At 44.3% G+C, this 20,889-nt stretch overlaps 2 protein-coding genes across 2 annotated transcripts; both read right to left on the bottom strand.

Moving 5' to 3' along the window:
* Positions 1–577: 577 nt before the first annotated feature.
* HOXC10 (homeobox C10) lies at positions 578–4,831 on the bottom strand. Its single transcript, XM_062597446.1, has 2 exons — positions 4,039–4,831; positions 578–855 (listed from the first exon to the last, which is right to left on the bottom strand). The coding sequence occupies exons 1-2, from the start codon at positions 4,823–4,825 to the stop codon at positions 578–580; spliced, it is 1,065 nt and encodes a 354-aa protein (XP_062453430.1). The 5' UTR covers positions 4,826–4,831.
* Positions 4,832–16,341: 11,510 nt separating this feature from the next.
* On the bottom strand, positions 16,342–18,656 carry HOXC11 (homeobox C11). The gene is made up of 2 exons (XM_062597469.1): positions 17,963–18,656; positions 16,342–16,574 (listed from the first exon to the last, which is right to left on the bottom strand). The coding sequence occupies exons 1-2, from the start codon at positions 18,654–18,656 to the stop codon at positions 16,342–16,344; spliced, it is 927 nt and encodes a 308-aa protein (XP_062453453.1).
* Between the last annotated feature and the right edge of the window lie 2,233 nt (positions 18,657–20,889).

A 20,889-nucleotide genomic window follows, 5' to 3' on the forward strand; every position in this document is an offset into this window, starting at 1 on the left:
GATACCAATACTGCTTTATTTTTTTTTGTCTTAAATATATGGTAGATAGTATCACTTCATTGGGAGAAACTGCATGACTACAGGATGTGAGCATGTTCCCACTGCAACTTTAATTTACAGACACTTATATGAAATCCATCTTTTAGTCATTTTTATTATACAATAGGCAGACTACACTAGAATATGAAAAGCAAACTTTTCGACGCATCTATTATCCTAAACATAAAATGCATAGAGGAAGGTCCTTCTGGATTTTTTATTTTTTCCTTTTTTTTTTTTTTTTTTTTTTTTTTTTTTGTGTGTGCTGCACGTAAATAACTTAAACATTTTATAAGGTGGTTTTTCTGCAACCATCTCCATCTTTATTTTACATAGAAACACGGATGCAATATATATCCTCATGCTCATACCGCTGCATCTTCTCTCTACCAACTGTAAATACCCAAATGACTTGAGGTCCTTTAAATTTTTGCATACGCATTGCATTTATACCCCCCCCAAAAAAATGCACGAGGCTTTTTTTTTTTTTTTTCCTTCTCTCCCCTCTCCCTCGCCTGTATGATGTGATGGAGTACGCTCAAGTGAAATTAAAATTGGAAGTCAGTTCACGGATTCGGTTCTCTCTGTTCATTTTCTTGAGTTTCATCCTGCGGTTTTGAAACCAGATTTTGACTTGTCTGTCTGTCAGGTTAATGCTCTTACTAATCTCCAGGCGGCGCTCACGGGTCAAGTACATATTGAACAAGAATTCCTTCTCCAGCTCCAGCGTCTGGTGCTTGGTGTAAGGACACCTTTTCTTTCTTCCGCTCTTTGCTGTCAGCCAATTTCCTGTAGTGTTTTCTGCCTTTATATCCTCTGTTAAAAATAACATCGTTACATAAGTATCCGCGGAATGGGAAGGAGAACTTACCCGAGTGCAGCGTTTGACAAAGCAGCTTCTTGGGCCAAAAAGAAAAAAAATATATTAAAAGAGATTTTTTAAAAAATTATAAGAAAAATTAAAAAAAATAGGTAAAAGGCAAAAAAAGAGAGAGAGAGAGAGAGAGAGATATGCTTTAGGGCAAAAAGGGAGCCTTGGTCGGGGGGAAGGGGAGCCTTAGGGGAAAAAAAAAAAAAAAAAAAAAAAAAAAAAGGGGAGGCGGGTGATGTGTTTTCGGCGGGGAAAGGAGCTGCAGCGCCCGGCGTGGGGGGGAGCCCCGCGCACCTCCACCTCGGCGCTGCGCGGTCGGCGCAAGCCCGGGCTCTGCCCCGCGGCGAGGCGCGGAGCCGGCCGAGAGCCTGGCCAGGAACCAGGAAAACAACAGCAACAACAACCAAAAAAAGAAAAAAGAAAAAAAAAATCAGAGTCACTTACTCATGCCTTGCCTGGGCTGCATGGAGGCAGGGAAATAGTAATAATAATAATAATAATAATAATAATAAAATTACAGCAGTTGGCGAGTCGCAAGGTAACTTTCGGAGTTACCCGCAGCTCTCGTGCTTTCTCCTCACAGTTACACTTTTACTGCATCAAAATCAACATAAAAATAAAATAAAAAAATAAATAAAATTTCACCTCTACTCCAAAATCTACATAAGAAGCTGGAATATTCGCCTCGCTGAGGCGTATTCTTCTTGTGGAAAGAAAATCGCTTTTCACTGGTCCCGGAGATCTATTAAGCAGCCTTTGTGTCAAGTGTATTTTATTATTATTATTATTATTTTCGTAAAGTGAGACTGTATGAAATAGATTTGCCTTTATGAGCTGTGTGGCTACGTATAGGTAAATTCGGAGGTAATTGTAATCCCATATACACTCTCCTCACTCGACACACGCGTATACATACGCACACATACACTTTGCAAAGGCAAACGTATTTCACACGTACATAAATAAACACGGCAAATACTTGGGCTTTGAATTTGGTCATGAGAAAATTCTGGCACCAGCAGTCGGCCAATATTTATGTCTAAACTGTGCAGGAAAGGGCATAGCGTGTTCTACAATTGTAGCAATCCCCTCGTCGCTGCGTTAATGCCAGCTTCAGGAGATTCACTTGCTAGAAATAAAAACTTTATTTAGCCAATTACCTCTTCAAAATTAGCTGCTGTGACATGAAACCACGCTCACATTTGCAGAAAACCTTTTATGCTAACCAAGCCCTGGAAATCCCCTCTGCAACACTAGCTTCCCCCGATTTCTTAAATTACATTAGAAAGATAGCTTACCTTTTGCATGAATAATAATAATTCTGGTTCAACATAAACGAAAGCTTAAGCTAAGAAACATTTTTTAAAGAAAAACCAGTAACAGAAGCAAACAAAATCCGCCCCAGATTGGATCTGACCATTTAGAAACACTGCAAACAACGTCAGATTTCTTCCAAAACGCAACAAATCTGGGAAGCAACATATTTATCCACACACTCATTTTAAGTTTAGCATCTGAACCACAAGAAAACCTTTATCTTTCTTTTATTTCCGCCCCAATTACGACCCCGAACCAACATAATCCTTCTTTCAGGTTAACTCCCACCAAAATCTCTCTTGACACGGACGTCGAAGGCGCTTTGTGCAGATAAGTTTTGTAGGGGTTTTGATAACCTTGACTTTGCGTTTTTTGGTGTAATTGCAACCCAGCTGTCAGCTAATATAATTTCCCGTTGGGATGCGGCGTGGTTAAAGGGGGGAAAATAAATAAATAAAATAATAATAATAAAGTGGTTCTGGGCTCTGCTTTGGAAAAGGCCAATTTTGGAAGGGGGAAACCTTTCCCTTGAACGCCAGAGGATTTAGGCATGTGGTGCCCCAGCCCAGGCGAGTCTGCATGGGGGGACACCACGAGCACATGCATGCAGCTCGCCGGGCACACACGGAGCCGCATACCCCCGCCACCCTCCCTGTGCCCTAATTAGAGCCTAGATCAGATATTTTAATCCACAGAGCTCGGCCAACTAATGAAATCCGTCGCTTAGCTCTTTATTCACTACAATACTTTACACCAAGCAATTTTTACGCCATTTTTTTTTTTTTGAAATTCCATGCGTCTGTCCACATTATCTCCACTTCTTGCCCTACCAGAAGCCTTCGAACCCACTTAGCTCCCAGTTCGGATACCAACAGATCCGAATATTCAAATAACACATAGATTTCAAGCCACAAGCAATTTCCACAGTGAAAATAAAATGTGGTCACTGAAAGCCTCTTCTCAGACAATCCCAAACTTAAAACATCTGCTCAACACACAAAAACGTTTTCTGCCTTCGCCAACCAGACCTCAAAACGCCACGAAAAAAGAAATAGGAAAAAAAGAGAAAAGAAAAAGCTTTTTCCTTTCTGAGTCTTCAACGAGCTTCTAAGCACTGAAATGAATCACAGCACACAACTCCAGCCTGAGATGTTTGCAACCGAAAATGAGACTCAACGCATTCTCCTTTCTCATCTCCTCCGAATATTTAACACCGAGCAAACCCAAAGAAGGTAAAATTGGCATAGCATAAGTAAATCAAGTATTTGCAAAGAAAAGCAATATGGGGGGGGAACACCTCTGGTTTTCTCTGTCTTAAAAAATACAAAACCCCCCAAACAACCCCTCCCCCAAGCAAACCCCAAGTCATTGCAATTTCGAAGCCTTTGGAAAGCCACCTCATCTTATTACATTCTGCAGTGTGGATTGCAAGGACATTTTTTTCCATAAGTATATGCACAGCAATTTTTTCTCCGTGTAAACTGCGAGAGGACGGGATTTGCAATAACCGACTGTTCCCTTTTGTCAGCTCCGGGTTTTTTTCTTTCTTTCTTTCTTTTTTTTCTTTTTTTTTTTTTTTTCTCAACAGACATTCATAGGAAGAATGTATATATATATATATATATATATATATATATATATAAAGACAGCGACAATAAAGAACATTATTATGCCAATCTCTGGAGGAGAAGTTGGCACGACAGCGAGCGCGTTACTGAATATTCGCCTTATTGTTGTCGTTATTATTCTTATTAGCTACGGATGACTACTAATTTCTGCAATTAGCGAGCGGTAATGAAGGATTCCCTTACCTTTTGCTTCATTGTCAGAATTGTCAGTGCTGGTGTCAGTGTTTTTAGGCAGGTCTTTCTCGGCTTCCGAAGGACCGGTTTTGGGCGCCGGGGCGCTTTTTTCGGTTTTAATTTCGTTCGTGGAGGGGTGCTGAGCGTGATCGGGTTTTGTGTTTTCGGGGAAACTCACTTTGGCCACCGGGGGCGGCGGCGGAGGTGGAGGAGGTGGCGGTGCTGCTGCTTCCAGATGCTCGCTCCTTGGGTTCAGGCTCGCCCTGGCTTCAAAACTTGCCTCAAACTCATTTGGATTGCTGCAGTTGGGCGTCTTCTCCATGGAGGGGTAACCTTGGCTTGCTCGGTAGTAGCTAGGAACGGGGACTTCATGGTCATTTAGGCAAGACTCAGGCATTTGGTTGGGGTAGAGGGCTGCCTCAGTGGCATTTTTAGCCCTTTTGTCAGCGTTATACATACAGCAAACATTCTCTTCCTTGACATTGGTGGGGAAGGAGCAGGATGGGAGCTGTCTTGCAACAGGTTGCTCGATCCTGTACGTATTTTTGGGGTCACACCAAGTGTCTAGCTGCGAAAGGTAAGATGGATAGGTGCTGAGAGACAAGGTAGCGCTATTCACCTCGTCCCTTTTGGAAAGAGACGGGATAATTCCACAGTTCCTCATGACTCCGCAGCTGAAATCGCTCCCAGGCTGCATGTACATCCCTTGGCTGGAGGAATAATTCTCCCCTCTACAGGTACCGGCCAACGAGTCCATCAAAAACGAGTTAGAAGTCACATTGTTGGGACATGACATTTTCAGAGAGGGTTTTTAAGGAGGACTACTCCAGCCAGGGGCTGACATCTTTTTTTTAGGGGGAAAAAAAAAATATCAAGCACCATAATTATCCACGCATCGCTCCCGTCCCCGTTGCCCCCCCCTCCTCCTCCACCGTCCCCCACCCCCCCCCCCGACACGTGATGCCCAGGCCAATGAGGATTGAAAATGGCCTTGATGATTCAGACGGGGCCGACGTCACGGGGGTCAAGTTGTCGCCACCGGGAACGGCACCGTGGAGCAACAGCGACATCTGCCAGCACCGGGCCGGGACCTTCACGTTGAACAAAGGCAGAGGCACCCCCAACCCCCCCCAAATCCTTTCCACCCCCCCCTTACTACCACCAACTCCGCTGCTCCCCCCATCCCCGGGCTCCCCGCTCCCGCCCGTCGGTTTGTTTACCAACGGAGCCACGCGGGGCTGCAAGCGGGACACCCCCCCCCAAAAAAAAAAGAGAGAAAAAATATAAAATTACCTGTATTAAAAATAATAAATTTAAATTTAAAAATATCTCCCCCCTCTCGGCAAATTTTGCAAATAAATAAATAAATAATAATAATCGGAGGGGCAGCGCTTGCACGCCGGTTTAAATCTCAACACCCCCGCCAAAACCCTCTTTCACCCTTGCAGAGTTGCTTTGTATGCGCCCCCGCCTTCCCCCCCCTCCACAAAAAAAAAGCGTTTTTACTCCCGTATCAGGCAGGGTTCCGCCACCCCCCCCCCCCGCCTTGCTTCCCCCCTCGCCCCTCGGTTGCTCCTTGCTCCCCTCCGCAACCCGGCGGCGCGGCTCTGCCGGGGTGCAAGGCTGGCGGTGTGGGTGCTTTGGCCGTGATTTTGAGGCTGGAAATTATTATTATTATTATTATCATTATTTTTTTGGGAGGGGGGAGGACCGAGTGGGCTGCGGCTACAAGGAGTCGGATACATGTATGTGTGTGTATGGGGCGGGGGGACGCGCTCGGCACCGCTTTGCTTTTCGCTCCCTCTTAGAGATGGGGAAACGGAGGGAAATATTGGGAAATGAGGTAGGGACCTGCTTTCTGTCTTTCAGTCAGGCATTTCCCCGAAATCCCGAAGCCCACGCTTCTTAGAGCTGTTTGGATATTTCCCAGGCAGGTCTTGATTAAAAAAAAAAATATATAATAAAAGCCTCGGCTTTCTATCTTACCCCCCCTTCCTTTTTCTTTCTTTCTTTTCTTTCTTTCTTTCTTTCTTTCTTTCTTTCTTTCTTTCTTTCTTTCTTTCTCTTGTTTTCTTTCTTTTTCTTTTTTGTTCTTTCTTTCTTTTTCTTTTCTTTTTTTTCTTTTTCTTATTTATTTATTTATTTATTTTTTCCTGCAGCAAAGCAGCTTCGCCCTTCTGGAGTGCAAGAGGCTCCGTAAAGCAGCTTTTTTAAATTATCCACTTTCATTCCGAAGTGTCTTAAGTTTCTGGGCTGAAATGGCATGTGGGGTGCCGCGCACAGATCTTGCAGAATTTTCGTGGAGAGGAAAAAAAAAAAAAAAAAAAAGAAAGAAAAAAAGGGGTCGAATTTGTGAAAGGCGAGCGCATTTCGGATGGCGACCCGCGAGAGTGCGGCTGTGCTGTGGGTTTTCTTCCCCCCCCCCCAACTCCTGCCTGTCTGTCTGTCCGTCTGTCTCTGCCTGCTTTCTCTGAGTCTTCCCGCAAGAAATAACCACGAGGCAAAAATCAAAACTAGGACTGCCTAAATATCATGCAGGAGGATTTGCAAAATGAAACTTTTTCCCGATTTGGATAGGATTGGATTCGATTTTGGGGGGTTATTTTGGTCTTCCCCCCGCCCTTCCTGGGGTGATTTCACCCAGAAAGTTAGCTTCCCCTCCGATCTTTTCTCGGTTTTGCGGTGCGATTCGCTGCCGTGGGAGCTGAAGTTGGCGTTTTCTTTTAAATGGGACCAGCTCCGAGCCCGAAATGATGTTTCAAATCCGACGGAATTTCAACCTCCGCCGTTGTTGTTGTGTGGGTGCGTTTGTGTGTGTGTCCGTCCCCTCCGCCTCTTTTCTTTATAGGGTATTTTCTAAATCGTGTAGCAATTAAACTCAAGAGTTCTACCATTTCTTTTCTTTTCTTTTTTTTTTCTTTTTTTTCCTGGAGTGTTGCAGGGCGAGTCGGTGAACTTTGATTCGAGGCGAAGCGGCGAATTAGGGGAGTCGCGTATAAATAAATGAAAAAAAAAAAAGCCAAATAGCCTGGAATTTCAAGATCATTACGAGCGATTAGAAAGACACGGGTTCAGAGTCACTTTCAAGGGAAACAAAAAGAAAACGCCACCTTTCATAAGAAAAAAAAAGAGGGAAAAAAAAAGGAGAGCAAATGCGTGGAAAAAGAAAAAAAGTACATTGTATCGCAGAAAGTGGAACTTGACCGTTTGGGGTGATTTGTAACGCTTTCAAGTGAAGTCCTGCTTAAATATTCTCACGTCTGCAAACCTGCTTTCCCAAAGATTTGCCCAAGCAGGGCTGTAAAATTCCCCTCTACTTAACTTTCAAGAGACTTGCGGGTCTTCCCGCGGCCTCGAGTGGGACAAGTTTAAATATCCTAGGCCCTAGAAAGTCTAAAAGTGCATAATACTATTTCGCGTGCCCTCTTCTCCAGCACAGTAAAAGCTTTCGTAGGCTTCAGACGCCATTTGGTTCCCCTGGAAAGCTATTTGCGACTTTATTGCCTCTATTTGTGTTATCTGCATAGGTCTTTTTAAAACAGTTTGATAGAAATCGTTCGGTTTTATGATATCCAACGAAAATTCCACATAATATTTATAAGCAAAGAATAAAACTTTAGTATGGGAGCCAATATTTTCTCATTTATAGGTGATGAAATTAAAGACCAATGCAATTTTGTATTATATTGCTTTTTTTCCCCCGGTTTGATTTTTTTGTTCTCCCTCTTCTACTTTATTTTTGCAGCTGATGTGGCTAGCCAATAATTTATGCTGTTCAGTCAAACAGTTACATATGTGCATTTTTTTGGGACACCAAAATTTGACCTCATAGTTTCCTGTATTGTCTGCCTAAAGATTAAATATGCTTTCCTGGTTTTTCGCCGTGTATTCTGGTGTGCTTTTGTCGAAGGAGATATTAAGGAGCTGCATGGAGCACATCAGAGGGAAAAGTGCCCTTAAATAATTGGATTTTTCTTCCTCGTCGACCCAGGCGCTTCACAATAGCATCTCGAGCAAATATCTCTGTCCAGGTTGCAGAAGAGGGAAAACGATGGTGGAAACCTCATCTTTTATGAATGTGTAAATGTTAGGAGTATAAAATAAAGATTTACACCGTTCGCAGGCGTTTTGTTTACCAGTTTTTGCCAACACGAGCTACTGATGCGAATGTTTGAGAGGTTTCAGAGCCTGTTTCACATGCTGCTAATCAGCATCTTTGGAAGCACAGAGGGCTGAATAAAAAAAAAAATAAAAAAAAAAGGCCCCCCACACACACGCACACACACACAAAATCACATATATCATAAAAGATACGATATGAATATATTTCAAAACTTTATCACGATTATTTTTTTTGGCCGTGTAAAAAAGGGAAGCTGGCGTCAGCGAGCGACCCAGAGGAGTCTCCAGGAGACCGAATATTGTTTAAAGTTAAAAATCATTAGAAGTATGATAAACATGGGTCATTAATGGAAGGAGAAATAAAATTCATCAGCCTAAGTGGAACCCCCGTTGGGAGAAATGCCTCGCTCTAATTACGGAGGATAAATACGAACAAACGCTATTAAAACTTAAAAGCGGAGAGGGGCTAAGGACTCTAATAAGCTCCTTTGGATTTTACACGCTTTTAGGGCTCAGGGTCCCTGCGCGCAGCGCGGCCGGGGCACGGTCACCTCCGCACGCTGCGCTGCCCCGGCCGCCGGTGCGCTTCTTGCAAAGACCCTGATTTCAACCTGGCCTATTTTTTGGGGGGGGGGGGGGGAGGTTCAGGGGGGGATGACCTAGTCCAGGGGATTTGCTTCTCCCCACTGAACTCCGAGGCACATCAAAAAGTGGAACTTGCCTTTCCCCCCCCCCAACCCTTCCTAGGCCTTTTTTTTTTTTTTTTTCCCCAAGGAGTAGGTAGGCAGCAAAGTGTCCCCATGTCCTTCTATTGTCCTCGCTTCCTTGAGCGCCACGAAGGGAAAAAATGCCTTCAAATATCCCGAAATCAGCAATCCTGAGCCCAAGGAGCCCGTGGTGTGTGCTCTGCACTCAGGGAACAAGGTGGGGAGAAAAGATGCCCGAAAACACCCTCTTCTGCCTCTCAAGGAGAGTAGATCAATGTGCACAAAGACAAAGACTCTCGCGGACTTCGACACAATATTTTACCTGTCCCCCTTTTCAATCTAATTATTTAACCGTGAGTTATGGATAGAAAGTGCTGCTTATGCCCATTGTATTTTTTACCAAGTTTTCGTACGTTTTTATTGCAAACATTCATTTTCGCGCGGAGGAAGTATTTGGTAGCAACCCTTTAATGATTACCTTAAATTTGTATTTCTGCCCGGTATTATGCCCCATGTTGTAGCGGAAATAATTCTGATTTATGGCAAAGTACACTGGAGTACAATAACAGCGATGCAAAAATAAAACCCACGCCTTTATATGTTGGCTTAGAAACTGTAAACTATCACCACAAGAAATCTATCAAACTTTACAATCCCTCTTACCCTGCTTCCTTCTTTCTGAGTAACTTAAGTCAAAGAATTATGGAATGATATTATGTTCCTTGAGGTGGTATTGAAAACCGTGTTCGAGCTTTTCTACCCCCAACATAGCAGCCGGTGGACACCCATATACTGGATTGAGTTTGGACCCTTTCCCTTCCCTTTGATCCTGAGGACAAAATTTGGGAAGTGTAATTCATACATAAGAAAGGACAACGCGGGTGACGGAGCCCAATAACGTGACACGGGGATTTTGGGGAAGTTTATTCAGAGCTGAAATGTTTCCTTTAATTTTTCAACCGCGTTCACAAACTTTCATGCTGTACCTCGAAAGGGGGAATAGTTTATATCAGAGGTTGGGAAGTTGGTGTGGGAGCCCCGAACTATCGCACAGTGGGGGAATTAGGAGTGTTTTTCTGGGTAACACTCAGGTCTGGATGGTATTTTATAAGATAAAAAAATAACTAAACATCTGAGAGAAAATTTGATGCTCTTTGGGTTTTTGGAGAACCCATTTCTTCCAAAGATTGCCCTAAAAAAAAAAAAATGAAGTTGAAGGAGGCGAAGAGTAACGCTGAAAGGTAACATTGAAAACAATGAAGGACGTGTTAAAATGTTGGTCTGCTCTGGGAGTTAATAGTAAACCTCAAAGAATTCATATTTTTTTACATATGACGATCGGAAATTCATTGCTTTCAAACTTAGTTAAAACGCTGATCATTTAACACGCTGCTTAAGGCGTGTTTGAAGCTGCAACTCCTCTGCTGAGCGCTTCAAAATAAACATTATTATTTCAATTATAATTTTAATAGAATATAGAGAGCCACACGAGACACGGAATATCAACACTCCCTTTTCGAGTTAAAAAAGGAATTGAATTGAAATTGGAAACAAAAATCTGAATAAATAAAATTTTCACACCTAGCGTAGTGAAATAACCTGGAGATAACGGAGCGATAAGATGAACATTTTGTCTTGCTAGATTTGCCCAGATTTGACAATCTCTACCTTCAAAGCACAGATACTGCAGCAGAGTTTCAGAACATTGAGAAAAGTATGTGAAGAAAGAGAATTTATTTTAAAAAGCGGATTTTTCTTTTTTTTTTCTTTTCCATACCTGAACTCCTCAGTCTCAGAGACAACCTCGAATATCTTCTGCTTTCTTAATCACACGCTGTTAAAAAAAAAAAAAAAAAAAAGACAAAAAAAAATTTTCCCAGAACTGTTACACAGAGATTCGGCTCTTATGACAGGCGTTTGTACAGTAACATACGGTTTATATCAAACACATCTTTAAAGCAGAAGAGAGCAGATTTGCTTAAGTGTGTATCATTTAATTCAAACAAAGGGATTAGGCCACTTTTTAACAATTAAAATGAACGAATTTACTCTGCTACTTGTAGCACATAAACAATTCTAATGTTTACATTAAGCCCCCCCCTATTTTTTCCCCTAAAATGAATAAAGTTTTTTATGGGCTCCATCAGCAATATGCTCCATTCTAATTCTTCAGCTCCAACTTAAAAAAAAAAAAGAAGAAGAAGAAGAAGAAGAAAGCCTTATGAGGTTGCAAACCGCATTCTCGTGGTTTCATGTTGTAATTTAGAAGTTATCAAAAGCAGAGGAACGTGCTTCAGTCTAACATATGCTGCGCATCCCTATATTCCCCGACTTTATGGAAGGCGTATAAGCAAAGGCCTTAATGAGCCGCCATTTTGGGGCAAAATCGTATAAGTCATATTTTAATATCTGCCCAGGCAGCGGAGGGGCAATGCGGCCGTGCGCTCGGGCGTCCACCAGCAGGACACGCTGCCTCTCCCTTCCTTCGGGGTTTACTTTGATTTTTTTTTTTTTTTTTTTTTTGGAAGGAGGAGGTTAAACTGAAGTGCAAGCCTGCCTCAAATCTGCAGTTATTTCGCCCAAGTTGTTGCCCCTTTCTCACTCGTCCCCTTTTCCCTCCTTTTTTTTTTTTTTTTTCCCCTCCCTGTTCGTGATCCTACGATATTTCGGCAGGCAATTCTCCGCCGAAAGCGGCGAGGTGCTTCAGGAGGCCGAATTTAATCGTTTTTTGCCCAGATGAGGGGCGCCCTAGAAGAGGAGACCCCCGGATTTGGGGGCCGCTGCTGCTGCCTCTCCGCCGGCCACGGCGCTGACTCCTATAAAAAAAGTTACTCGCACACAAATAAATGAATTCACCCGGGGATCCACAGGCGCGGATTAGCTGGTCGACTTGAGTCCGCTTGCCAAAACCACTGGCTTTCTTCTCGGCATTTTCTACTCTCCGCTCTGCCAAGCTCCAAGCCCGACGTCAAAAGCCGGGAGGAAAGTGCAAAATGGTCAAAAAAAGGCTGGATTTCCCCCTCCCGGCTATTGTGTGCCGCTCTTGCTGAGTTGTTGAGCGCCAAGTTGGTTATTTACAGGCCACCGGGGAGGCTGCGCCTTTAGGACCCCTCTGAGCGCCCGAGACGAGCGGACGCGCCTGCGAGTGGGTGCGAGCGGGTGCGAGTGGGTGCGTGCGTGCAGCCCCGGCTGCCCAGCGAGCAGCTCCGGCCACTTTATTCCAGCATTTGCCCTTCCTGCAGTTTCCCCATCACCACCCATCTCTATTTACCCTTTCCCCCAACCAAAAAAAAAAAAAAAAAAAAAGAAAAGAAAAAAAGAAAAAAAAAAGAAAGAAAATAAAAAAACACTTTTTTTTCTGCAAAAGTGGAAATGCTTTGCTTTGTATGCAAGCCAACATCAGTGAACGTTATTATCCCACAAGAAGCCAATTAGAAGCCTTTCCCCCCCCCCCCCTTTCCGCCCCCTTCGCCTCCTTCCCTCCGGGCAATATTTCACAACAAAGTAACCCCGAGCTGCTTCCAATATGTTGGGTATGAAATCCAGGGAGGAATGGGAAACAGGTTGGGTTGGGGTGTTTGTACGTCACGCGGAAAGGTCCTCCGTAATTAGTCTGTGTGTCATTAACGTAGGCACCGAGCGAGCTTCCCAGCCTATGAGGGAGGCTTCGTTGGGACGGACATTAGCGGCAGGGATAAAGTTGCGTGCTGGAAAACCCTAACCGCGCACTGGGAATTAAGGGGGGGGGGGGGGGGGAGAAATGAGCAAACTTGTAAAAGTTTTTTTTTTTTTTTTTTTTTTTTTTTTTTTTTAATGCCGAACAAAGTTATAAAAACTTTTCATGCGTTGAGATAACGCAAGGTTTATAACGATAATAAAGGGTGCGCGCCGCGTGCGCGCAGCCTTCCTCGAAATGCATGAAACGCGGCGCGGCTGGCTTAAATATTAAGCATCATAAAAGCCGCACGGGGTGCAAAAAATTGTTTTTGCCTTTTTTTTTTTTCCTCTGGTGGGGAGGGGGTAAATGTGGGTCCCCCTAACCCCGGCCACCCCCCGCCCCGAGCTCCCTGGAGGCGGGGCGGCCGGGGACCCGCGACCCGCTCCCATCCCGCTTTATTACAAAAGGGTTAAAGGTGATGGACTTGACTTTATTGAAGTTCAAAGACATCATATATTCACATTTTTTTTCCTTCCTGCGGGGCTTGCTCCCACCTCGGCGGGCTCGGGAAGCCCCTCGCGGTGGCAATTTCGGGCTTCGCCGCGGTTCGACGGGAGCCGGCCCTAAAAGCCGGCGCCGGACCCTCCCCTCGCTCCGTGCTCATATAAACCCACCCTATAGGTGCATATAGAGCGAGATACAGCTGTATAAACCCAGTTCTGCTTGTTCACCCCTTGTGGTACCCAAAGCATCTTCAGCGCCCCCCCCTTCCTCGCCGCCACACTCCACCCCCCCCTTCCAACACCCTCCGCAGAACATTAACAGCCCTTTTCCTACATGGCACTGATGCTTAATGCTGCTGTAAACTCCCACATGGTCTATAAACTTGGATTTTACAACTGGCATTCCATTTTAGCTCGCGAAAACTTTGAACTAGGCCTACAGTTTCATTGTGCTGCAGTTGAACCGAAGACTTGCGGGGGCGGCTGGGGGGTCGCGGGGGGGAAAAGGGGGAAAAAAAATCCCTGGGCAAGGCTCCCTTATTTGTTTACTATTTACTGCGGAAGTCTTTTTCCTTTAGCCAGACGGGGTAATTAAGAAAAATTAAGCTGTTTAGTGCTGCAGGCTTTATTACAATGTCTAGACTAGCCGCTTTTGTCCGGACAGCCGCTGCTGTTACGGAGCATTAACTGCCGTTTCTGACCTCGTGATATTCACCTTATTGCACCTCTCTTTGGTTTTCCTAACCTTGGGAAGGTTTGGCAAACACTCATTAAAGAAAGGTGATTTTTTTTTTTCTCTCTCTCCCTCTCTGCGAGTCATATCGCCTTTTCCCCCGGCTGGTGCCGGCGTGCAGCAGGACCCCGCGACATCTGCGCGGAAGATGGTTCCTCTAACCACATCTTGTCTATTTTGACTTTTTCTTTTTTTCTTTTATTTTTATTTTTTTTTTTAGCTCAGGAAAGCCCGTTGCAAGATCTCCCCGCTTGAGGACTAGTTTATCCAAACGGGGAAGCTCAGGCGGGATTTTAGGCCGCGGACAAGCGTCCTTTGAGCTGGCAGCCTTTGCAAAAATAAATAGCGATAAAATAATAATAAAGACCCGCTTTGCCATCCACCACCACCCTTTTTTTATTATTTTTTTTCCCCTTCCCTACCCCGGTTTCCCACTCCCGTAATGAGAAACATGCCTGTGAACATCCTTTCAAGAGCATATCGTGGCGTAACGAGGACGGGGCTATCACGAAAACCCGAGTTGTTTTTCATTTATTTCTGTGCGTATGTGTGCGTGTGCGCGTGTATGTGTGCGAGCAAGCTAAGAGCTTTTCTGCGGGTTCTAATTTATTTTTTTTCCCCTTACCGTTGTCAAATAAAATCAGAAGACACCATCAAAGCGTTTTCCTTCCACAGGGTTGTATTTAAAAGCAAATATGAGAATTTTACAAGAACACGCTCAAGGGGTGGGAATATAATGTGTTTTTTTCTTTGCTGCCTTTTTCCCCCTTCCTTCTTCTTCTTTTATTTTTTTTCCTCCTCGTCCATATGCAAAATCTCATCCCTCCACATCAGAAAGCAAGAGAGCGTTCAGATTGGAAATCCCGAACATAACCCCCTCCCTGAAAAAAAAAAAAAAAAAAAAAAAAAAGGAGGAAAAATAAAAAAGAAAACAACCCTCCAAATCGCTGTATTTACACAAAAATGCATGCACCACATCACCAACGGAATCTTCTGCATTTCTTTGTCCTTGAAAACATGGTGTTTCTTTCATAGGCTGAGAGAATAAAAAAAGTCATTGTGCAAACGTAAAAAAAAATCACTTTTATGCCCTGTGCCTGGGAGTTGAACTTGTTTTCCTTAAGCAGGAATTTAAGTACTTGACTTTGCATTTGTGCTTTGTAGGTATAAGGTAGGTTATCCTTGACTTATGGAAATGCAGCTCGTTTCTTGGTGTAATTAGAGTTTCATTCATTAAAAGAAGAAAAAAAAAAAGAGGCTAATATAGTGTTCTCATGAAAATGCAAAAAAGATTAACTACAACCGGAAAACAGAGAAAGACATCTGGAGCCAAATTCAGTGTAGGATTACTGGGCCAAGAAAAATCCTATAAATTTCAATCCGATGATGAATACAATGAACTCCACAACTAACGTGTGCTCCAAGGTGGAGGTTTCATATTAATACCAGTCATATTATCCTATATTGCAGCGAGCCACATGAATATGGATGATGATATTTCTGATATGCATTCAGGTATTTAAACTTCTAGAGACGAAACCCACACCACAATGACCGCAAAGAGGCTTTTAAGAGGGGAAATTCTAATAAAATGGTCAAATAAAATCATAATGTAGAACAGCTTGCAATGTCTTTATTTGCCACAGAGTTTCACAGAATATCCCGGGGACTCACTTTACATACACAAAGGATTTTTTTTTTTGTATTATTATTTTTCAGTATTATTTTCTCCTCGTGTTCTTCGTTTCCCATTTCCGGAAGAAAAAAAAAACGCACTACGAAATTTATTTACAAACAGTTATTGCAAATGTATTTTCGTCTAGATTCCCCCCTTCCCCACTCAAAATGAATAAACGATACTGCATAGTGTGTATATATATATATGTATATATATGTGCACACTTTGACATATAGATACGCATATATATATATATATATATATATATAAAGGGGGTATGGAGGAGGAGGTGGAAACGATGACAGTCCTGCTAAGGACAGAGTATTTAAATTAGGTTTCGACAACAACCCTTGACATGGAGAGCAGGAGACCACAAATGACTGGGGTGGGTGTGAATGTGCACGCACACACACACACGCACACACACGAGGACACACGTGTGCATTCTCACACACACACACATACACACACTCACCCCAGAAGAAGAGAAGTGAACTGATCCTATAGGGAGACTTTGGCCGTTCCTGTAATAACACATCTGCATCCCGAAATCACCGCGGTCGTAACGCCCAGCACTGCGCTTTACTCAAACAGACAGGGGTGCCTAAATAATAATAATAACAATAAAAATAATAATAATAATAACAATTAAAAAAAAAGAATCCCAAACTGTTTAGACAAAAACGTTAAATAAAATGTCCGTGGAATTCAAGTCCTTTCAACGATTGGGTAACTGCAAGAATATTTCACTCCTTTTGTTACTCAGAACTGTCCCATACATACAAATATAAGTAACGAAAAGGCTTAAACTTTGAGGTTGCTTTGTCGACTCAAAGGGCAAACCCATGCTTGCAACTGTTCCTTCCTCCAGACACATACACCTCGCCAGCAGAGGGGATTTAAAAAGCTGTTCACAATAAGGGATTTCCAGAGAAATACTGCAGGCGGTCTCTGCTTAATTTTTTTTCTTTCATTCTTCTGTTCTGGAACCAAATTTTAACCTGTCGGTCGGTGAGGTTTAGCATCCTGGACAACTGGAGCCTTTTCTCTTTGTTGATATAGACATTGAAGAAAAATTCACGCTCCAGCTCTCGGATCTGGAATTTCGAATAGGGGCATCTCTTCTTCCTTGTTCTGGGAGCACCTTAAAAGAACCAGAAGGCAGTGTAAATGCACTAAGAAAAGGCAAAACCAGAGGCTCGTCTCCCCAGCTGATCCCACAGCTTGGGGCACGCTTAGTTATGGATGCACGGGGAGATATCTCCCACCACTGAGCTGTTTGCCTAGAGGTGAGCTCACCCAGGGTCTTAAGGACCGAGCCCCATATTTCAAATATTTTTTTTCCCCCACTGCACAGGATTTAGACCCGAAAGAGCCCCGTTTCAGGCGCAGCTCTGCGATTTTCAAAGAGCAGCCAAGCAGCAGGGATGTTTAAGCAGGCTTTGGAGCGGACTGATGGCTGAGGAAAACCCACGCTCAGCTGCAAATCTGTTATCTGTAGAGAAACAGCATGAGCAAGGTTGGAATTATAGGCACTAGATATTATGTTCCGCACAAGTTTTTGATTAACTCCAGTCCTCGCCACACACACAAAAAGGAATCAAAGTCAAAGAGAACTTCGCCTCCGAGCTGGGAAGGGGGGGGAAGAAATAAAAAAAAGGGGGGGGGAACTTTATACGGAAGCAAATAGGGAAACAAAACCACCCTCCCCTCTGCCAAAAAGAGAGGAAAAAAAAAAAAAAAAAAGAGAGAGAGAGAGAGAGAGAGAGAGAGAGAGCCTCACGCTAAACAGCAGCTCGCAAAGTTGCCTGGATTCAGCGTTTAAAACACTCCTCCAAGCCTGCCTGGAAATGTGAATGCATGCAAACAAAAATAACGAGAAGACCCAAGCAAACAACCACGTAAGGCAAAGCCCCTCCTGACAAAAGCTAGACGCTCCACTGGGCTTGGAGGAGCAGAAATGCCACTTTCAAAGGAAAGTCTAAGAAAATGCACAGCCGGGAAGGAAAACCCTACATCTTCCCCCCCCCCAGCACTACACCCCCAGCGAGAGCAAAGACTCGACATACACTTTTAATTAAAAAAAAAAAAAAAATGCACGCATCTTAGTGCCTAAAAGCCAGCACAGGCAGCCTAAGTAGTGTTCTGCCCAATTGCCTTTTACCCTCAGCAACCCGGGGACCAAATCCTTTTAAAACGCTCACGTAAGTTCATGATCAAAGTTAATATTTGTCACGACGGTGGTGCTTTTAAAATTTCACAGACTCTAAGACACCGTGCCTGCGCCTAACATCTCCATTCTTTCTTTCTTTTTTTTTTTTTTTTCAAAGCGCTTTTCCCATCGTAAAAATCCTTCTCGTTTGGAAGAAAGAGCTTTGGAGGTTATAATAAAATCCTTTGAATGCTTATAAAACTCCACATAAAATTTGACCGACAAAACACGCCGGCTAGTCCCCTTAACCTTTTTTTTTTTTTTTTTTTTTTTTTTTAAAAAAAAAAGAGAGAGAGAGAGACGTTTACTGCTCTACCTACTCGCGTTGCTGCTTTTGCTGCTCTCCTTGTTGACAGAGGAGGATGAGGCTGAAGAGCCGGGGTTCGTGTTCTCCTCTTCGTCTTCCGGGTCCAACCCGGGCTCGCCGCGGGCTGCCAGCGCTTGGGCTTGCGCCTCGGGCTCCAGTTTGCCCTCGCTTTTCTGCAGGCAGCTCTCGGCGGGGGTATCCGCGCCGCAATAGGCGTTGTCGAAGAAGCGGTCGAAGCCCTGCGGCAGGACGGTGTTTTTGCTCATGCCGCCGTAGAAGCCCGCCGGGGCCGGGTGGTTGGAGCTGGGGTGGTGGTGGTGGTGGTGGTGGTGGTGGCCGTAGCCGCTCTCGTTTTTCATTAGCATGTCGCTCATGGTGGCGGGCGGGAGGCACTCCCTGTGCATCAGCTCCTCCGCGGAGTAGCACGCCGCGTAATTGCCGCGCGGGTGCCACTTGCTCGAGGGCTCGAGCCCGTAGGAGACCTCCCGCACGGGCGGCACTTGCGAGAGGTTGGCGGAGTACGGGTAGGAGATTTGGCGAGAGGGGGCCTGTGGCAGGAAGGAGGACACGGTGGAGAATTCAGGGACGTAATAGGTGCAGCTGGGGAGGTAGAGGTTGGAGGCGCAACCTGCCCGCTCGCCAAACTCGGCGCTCCGCTCTTTGCGCGACTGCGAGCAGAAGTTGCCCAGGTTCACCGAGTTAAACATCTTTCGCCTTTTTCCGCGCTCCTAGGGCTTGAGGTTTGGGAGCCGATGTGCGGAGGGGAAAAAATTTGGGAAGGCGAGATGACGCGCTATCCGTCTTAGTCGCTCCGGCGGCCACGTGATCCAAAGTAGATATTGTCATATATCAGTTTGGAGCACTTAGATGCGTAGGAGTGGTTCACTTAGGTAAGATCGCAGAGGTTCAAACGATTGGTGTGCCAACACCGCAGAAACATTATGAAAATCAATCGCAGATTTGTATTCATTTTCCCGAAGGCACACCCCTTGCAAGCGTTCAGAGCAGGACAAGTACAAGGGGCGGCTTGGGAAGTTGCTCTGTGTGTGTGTGTGTGTGTGTGTGTGCGTGTGTTCCCCCCCCACCTCCTTCCTATTCGGATTCTGCTTTCTATGGGTTTTCTTTTCTTTTTTTTTTTTTTTCTTTCTTTTCTTTCTTTTTTCTTTTTTATTTTTTTTTGGTCGGGGATTTGGGTACGGGGAGGGGGCGATTTGGGCCAGGGAAGGGGGGTGGAAAGAGGGAGGGTCTTAGGGAGATGGAACTGTATCTTTCCACCCTTTTTCATAATTACGGCTATATATTATTATAATTTATTCTTACGACTCTTTTTATCCTAGCCCTATCTTAGAAGTGTTCAGTAAAATCACAGGGAAAACGCTGGAGATGCAGAAGTAAGTTTTCCAACATTTCTCGAAATCTCGCTGCAGTGGGGAATGCACAGCCCTTCGTACAGCTGGGCTGCTAAATTAGAAGTGAATCTATCTATCTATCTATCGGGGAGTGAGGGGGCTGGTGCTAATTAACAAGCTTCTAACATACGCTAATTATGTCGAGCTCTATGTGCACATCAACTATACATCAAGCAGCTTGGCAGGGTTTATAGAGAATATACCATTTAAGCAATGACAGTGTGTGTGTGTGTGTGTGTTGGGGGGGGGTCGTGTAAAGTTTCAAACTTTAAAGTTATCTCCGACCCAACGCAGGCCTGGCTTTAATGTCTTTTGATATCGAATTAGTAATATATCAAGGAATAGACCAAATGAATTAAGTCACTGCCTAATAAATATTCGAAAACCTCCTTTAATGTTTTGTTAAATATTTATTATGGAAGAGTGGCACATTGAATATTTAATGCAATTGTTTATTGACAATCAATGAACGCACTTGCAGGAATGCGCTCATCATTTCTTCTTCCAGATGAATTAAAAACATATTCTTATTAAAGTCATTCGTCTTCCCTGCCCCGAGAGCTCCCCGTTTCTCTGTATTTCTGCATGCTGACACCAAGCAAACAGTATTACGAAAGGGCTTCCAGATATTTTGCGGGTTTCCCAAATAATTGGTCGTCTAAAATCCCTGCATCAGACACTGTGGAAAGGTGTACCTGGAGGACGGTGGTCCTCGGAGCTGCCAGCTCTCCCGAAAGGTAGCCCAGCCCGGGGCTGATCTGAAAAAAAGTCTTTGGGGAGCAAAATTATCCGAGAGACATTGCAGCAACTGTGGGCTGAGCGGGTTTTTTCACCTGTATTAGAAATCATATGGCTGAGGTGGAAAATAAGGTTCGCAGCATTTCCATTTCAGCCCGAGGTGGCTCTTTTTTTCCCGTCTCTGTATGAAAATAACGCAGTGCATCCCCCTCCCTCCCTCTTCCTCCCCCGTTTTCTTTACAAAATGCCACTGAGTTTTTCTTTTACCCTGGAATTAACTCTTTTTGAAAGCCCAGTGAAAGGAAGATTAAACAAAAATATTGAATTACCTACACACAAACCCGAACTTCCAGCAAGACCCGCGCAGCGTTTGGGGGTGCGAGGTTTTTATCGGGAGCATCTTGTCAAATCGACTTGGAGGCAAATCAAGCAGCAAGGAGGGGAAAAAAGGCAAATCCCCGACCCTGGGTATATCGTTGGGACGAGGGAAAGCTGTTGTGTTTCGCCTCGCTCCCCGCACCCAAGTCCCCAACTCAGTCCAGTAATAACCAATTCACCAGCAAGGAGCATCAGTGGCTCCCAGTCCTGCTCGGAGTTGTCTCTCCTGAAGCTGGACACCCCTGCACAGGTCCGTTTTCCTTTCCCTGGTTGAATTTTTTGCATCTTATTTCCTTGCATTTGATGTAACCTTATGTTTACCGCTCCGTTTTAACCTGGGTCTTACTTAATTCCTAGGCGAGGTTGCCAGAAAATCGGAGGAAAATGCACCTCACTCAATCGCACGGAGTTACAG

This window comes from Rhea pennata, chromosome 29, assembly GCF_028389875.1.
Source record: "Rhea pennata isolate bPtePen1 chromosome 29, bPtePen1.pri, whole genome shotgun sequence".
Taxonomy (NCBI): Eukaryota; Metazoa; Chordata; class Aves; order Rheiformes; family Rheidae; genus Rhea; species Rhea pennata.

Excerpts from the sequence above, each read along its gene's own strand:
- HOXC10 (XM_062597446.1), bottom strand. The coding sequence starts at position 4,825 with ATGTCATGTCCCAACAATGTGACTTCTAACTCGTTTTTGATGGACTCG. Across the intron at positions 856-4,038 it reads TTCTGACAATGAAGCAAAAG|AGGATATAAAGGCAGAAAAC; the intron begins GTAAGGGAATCC and ends TATTTTTAACAG.
- HOXC11 (XM_062597469.1), bottom strand. The coding sequence starts at position 18,656 with ATGTTTAACTCGGTGAACCTGGGCAACTTCTGCTCGCAGTCGCGCAAA. Across the intron at positions 16,575-17,962 it reads CAGCAAAAGCAGCAACGCGA|GTGCTCCCAGAACAAGGAAG; the intron begins GTAGGTAGAGCA and ends GGTTCTTTTAAG.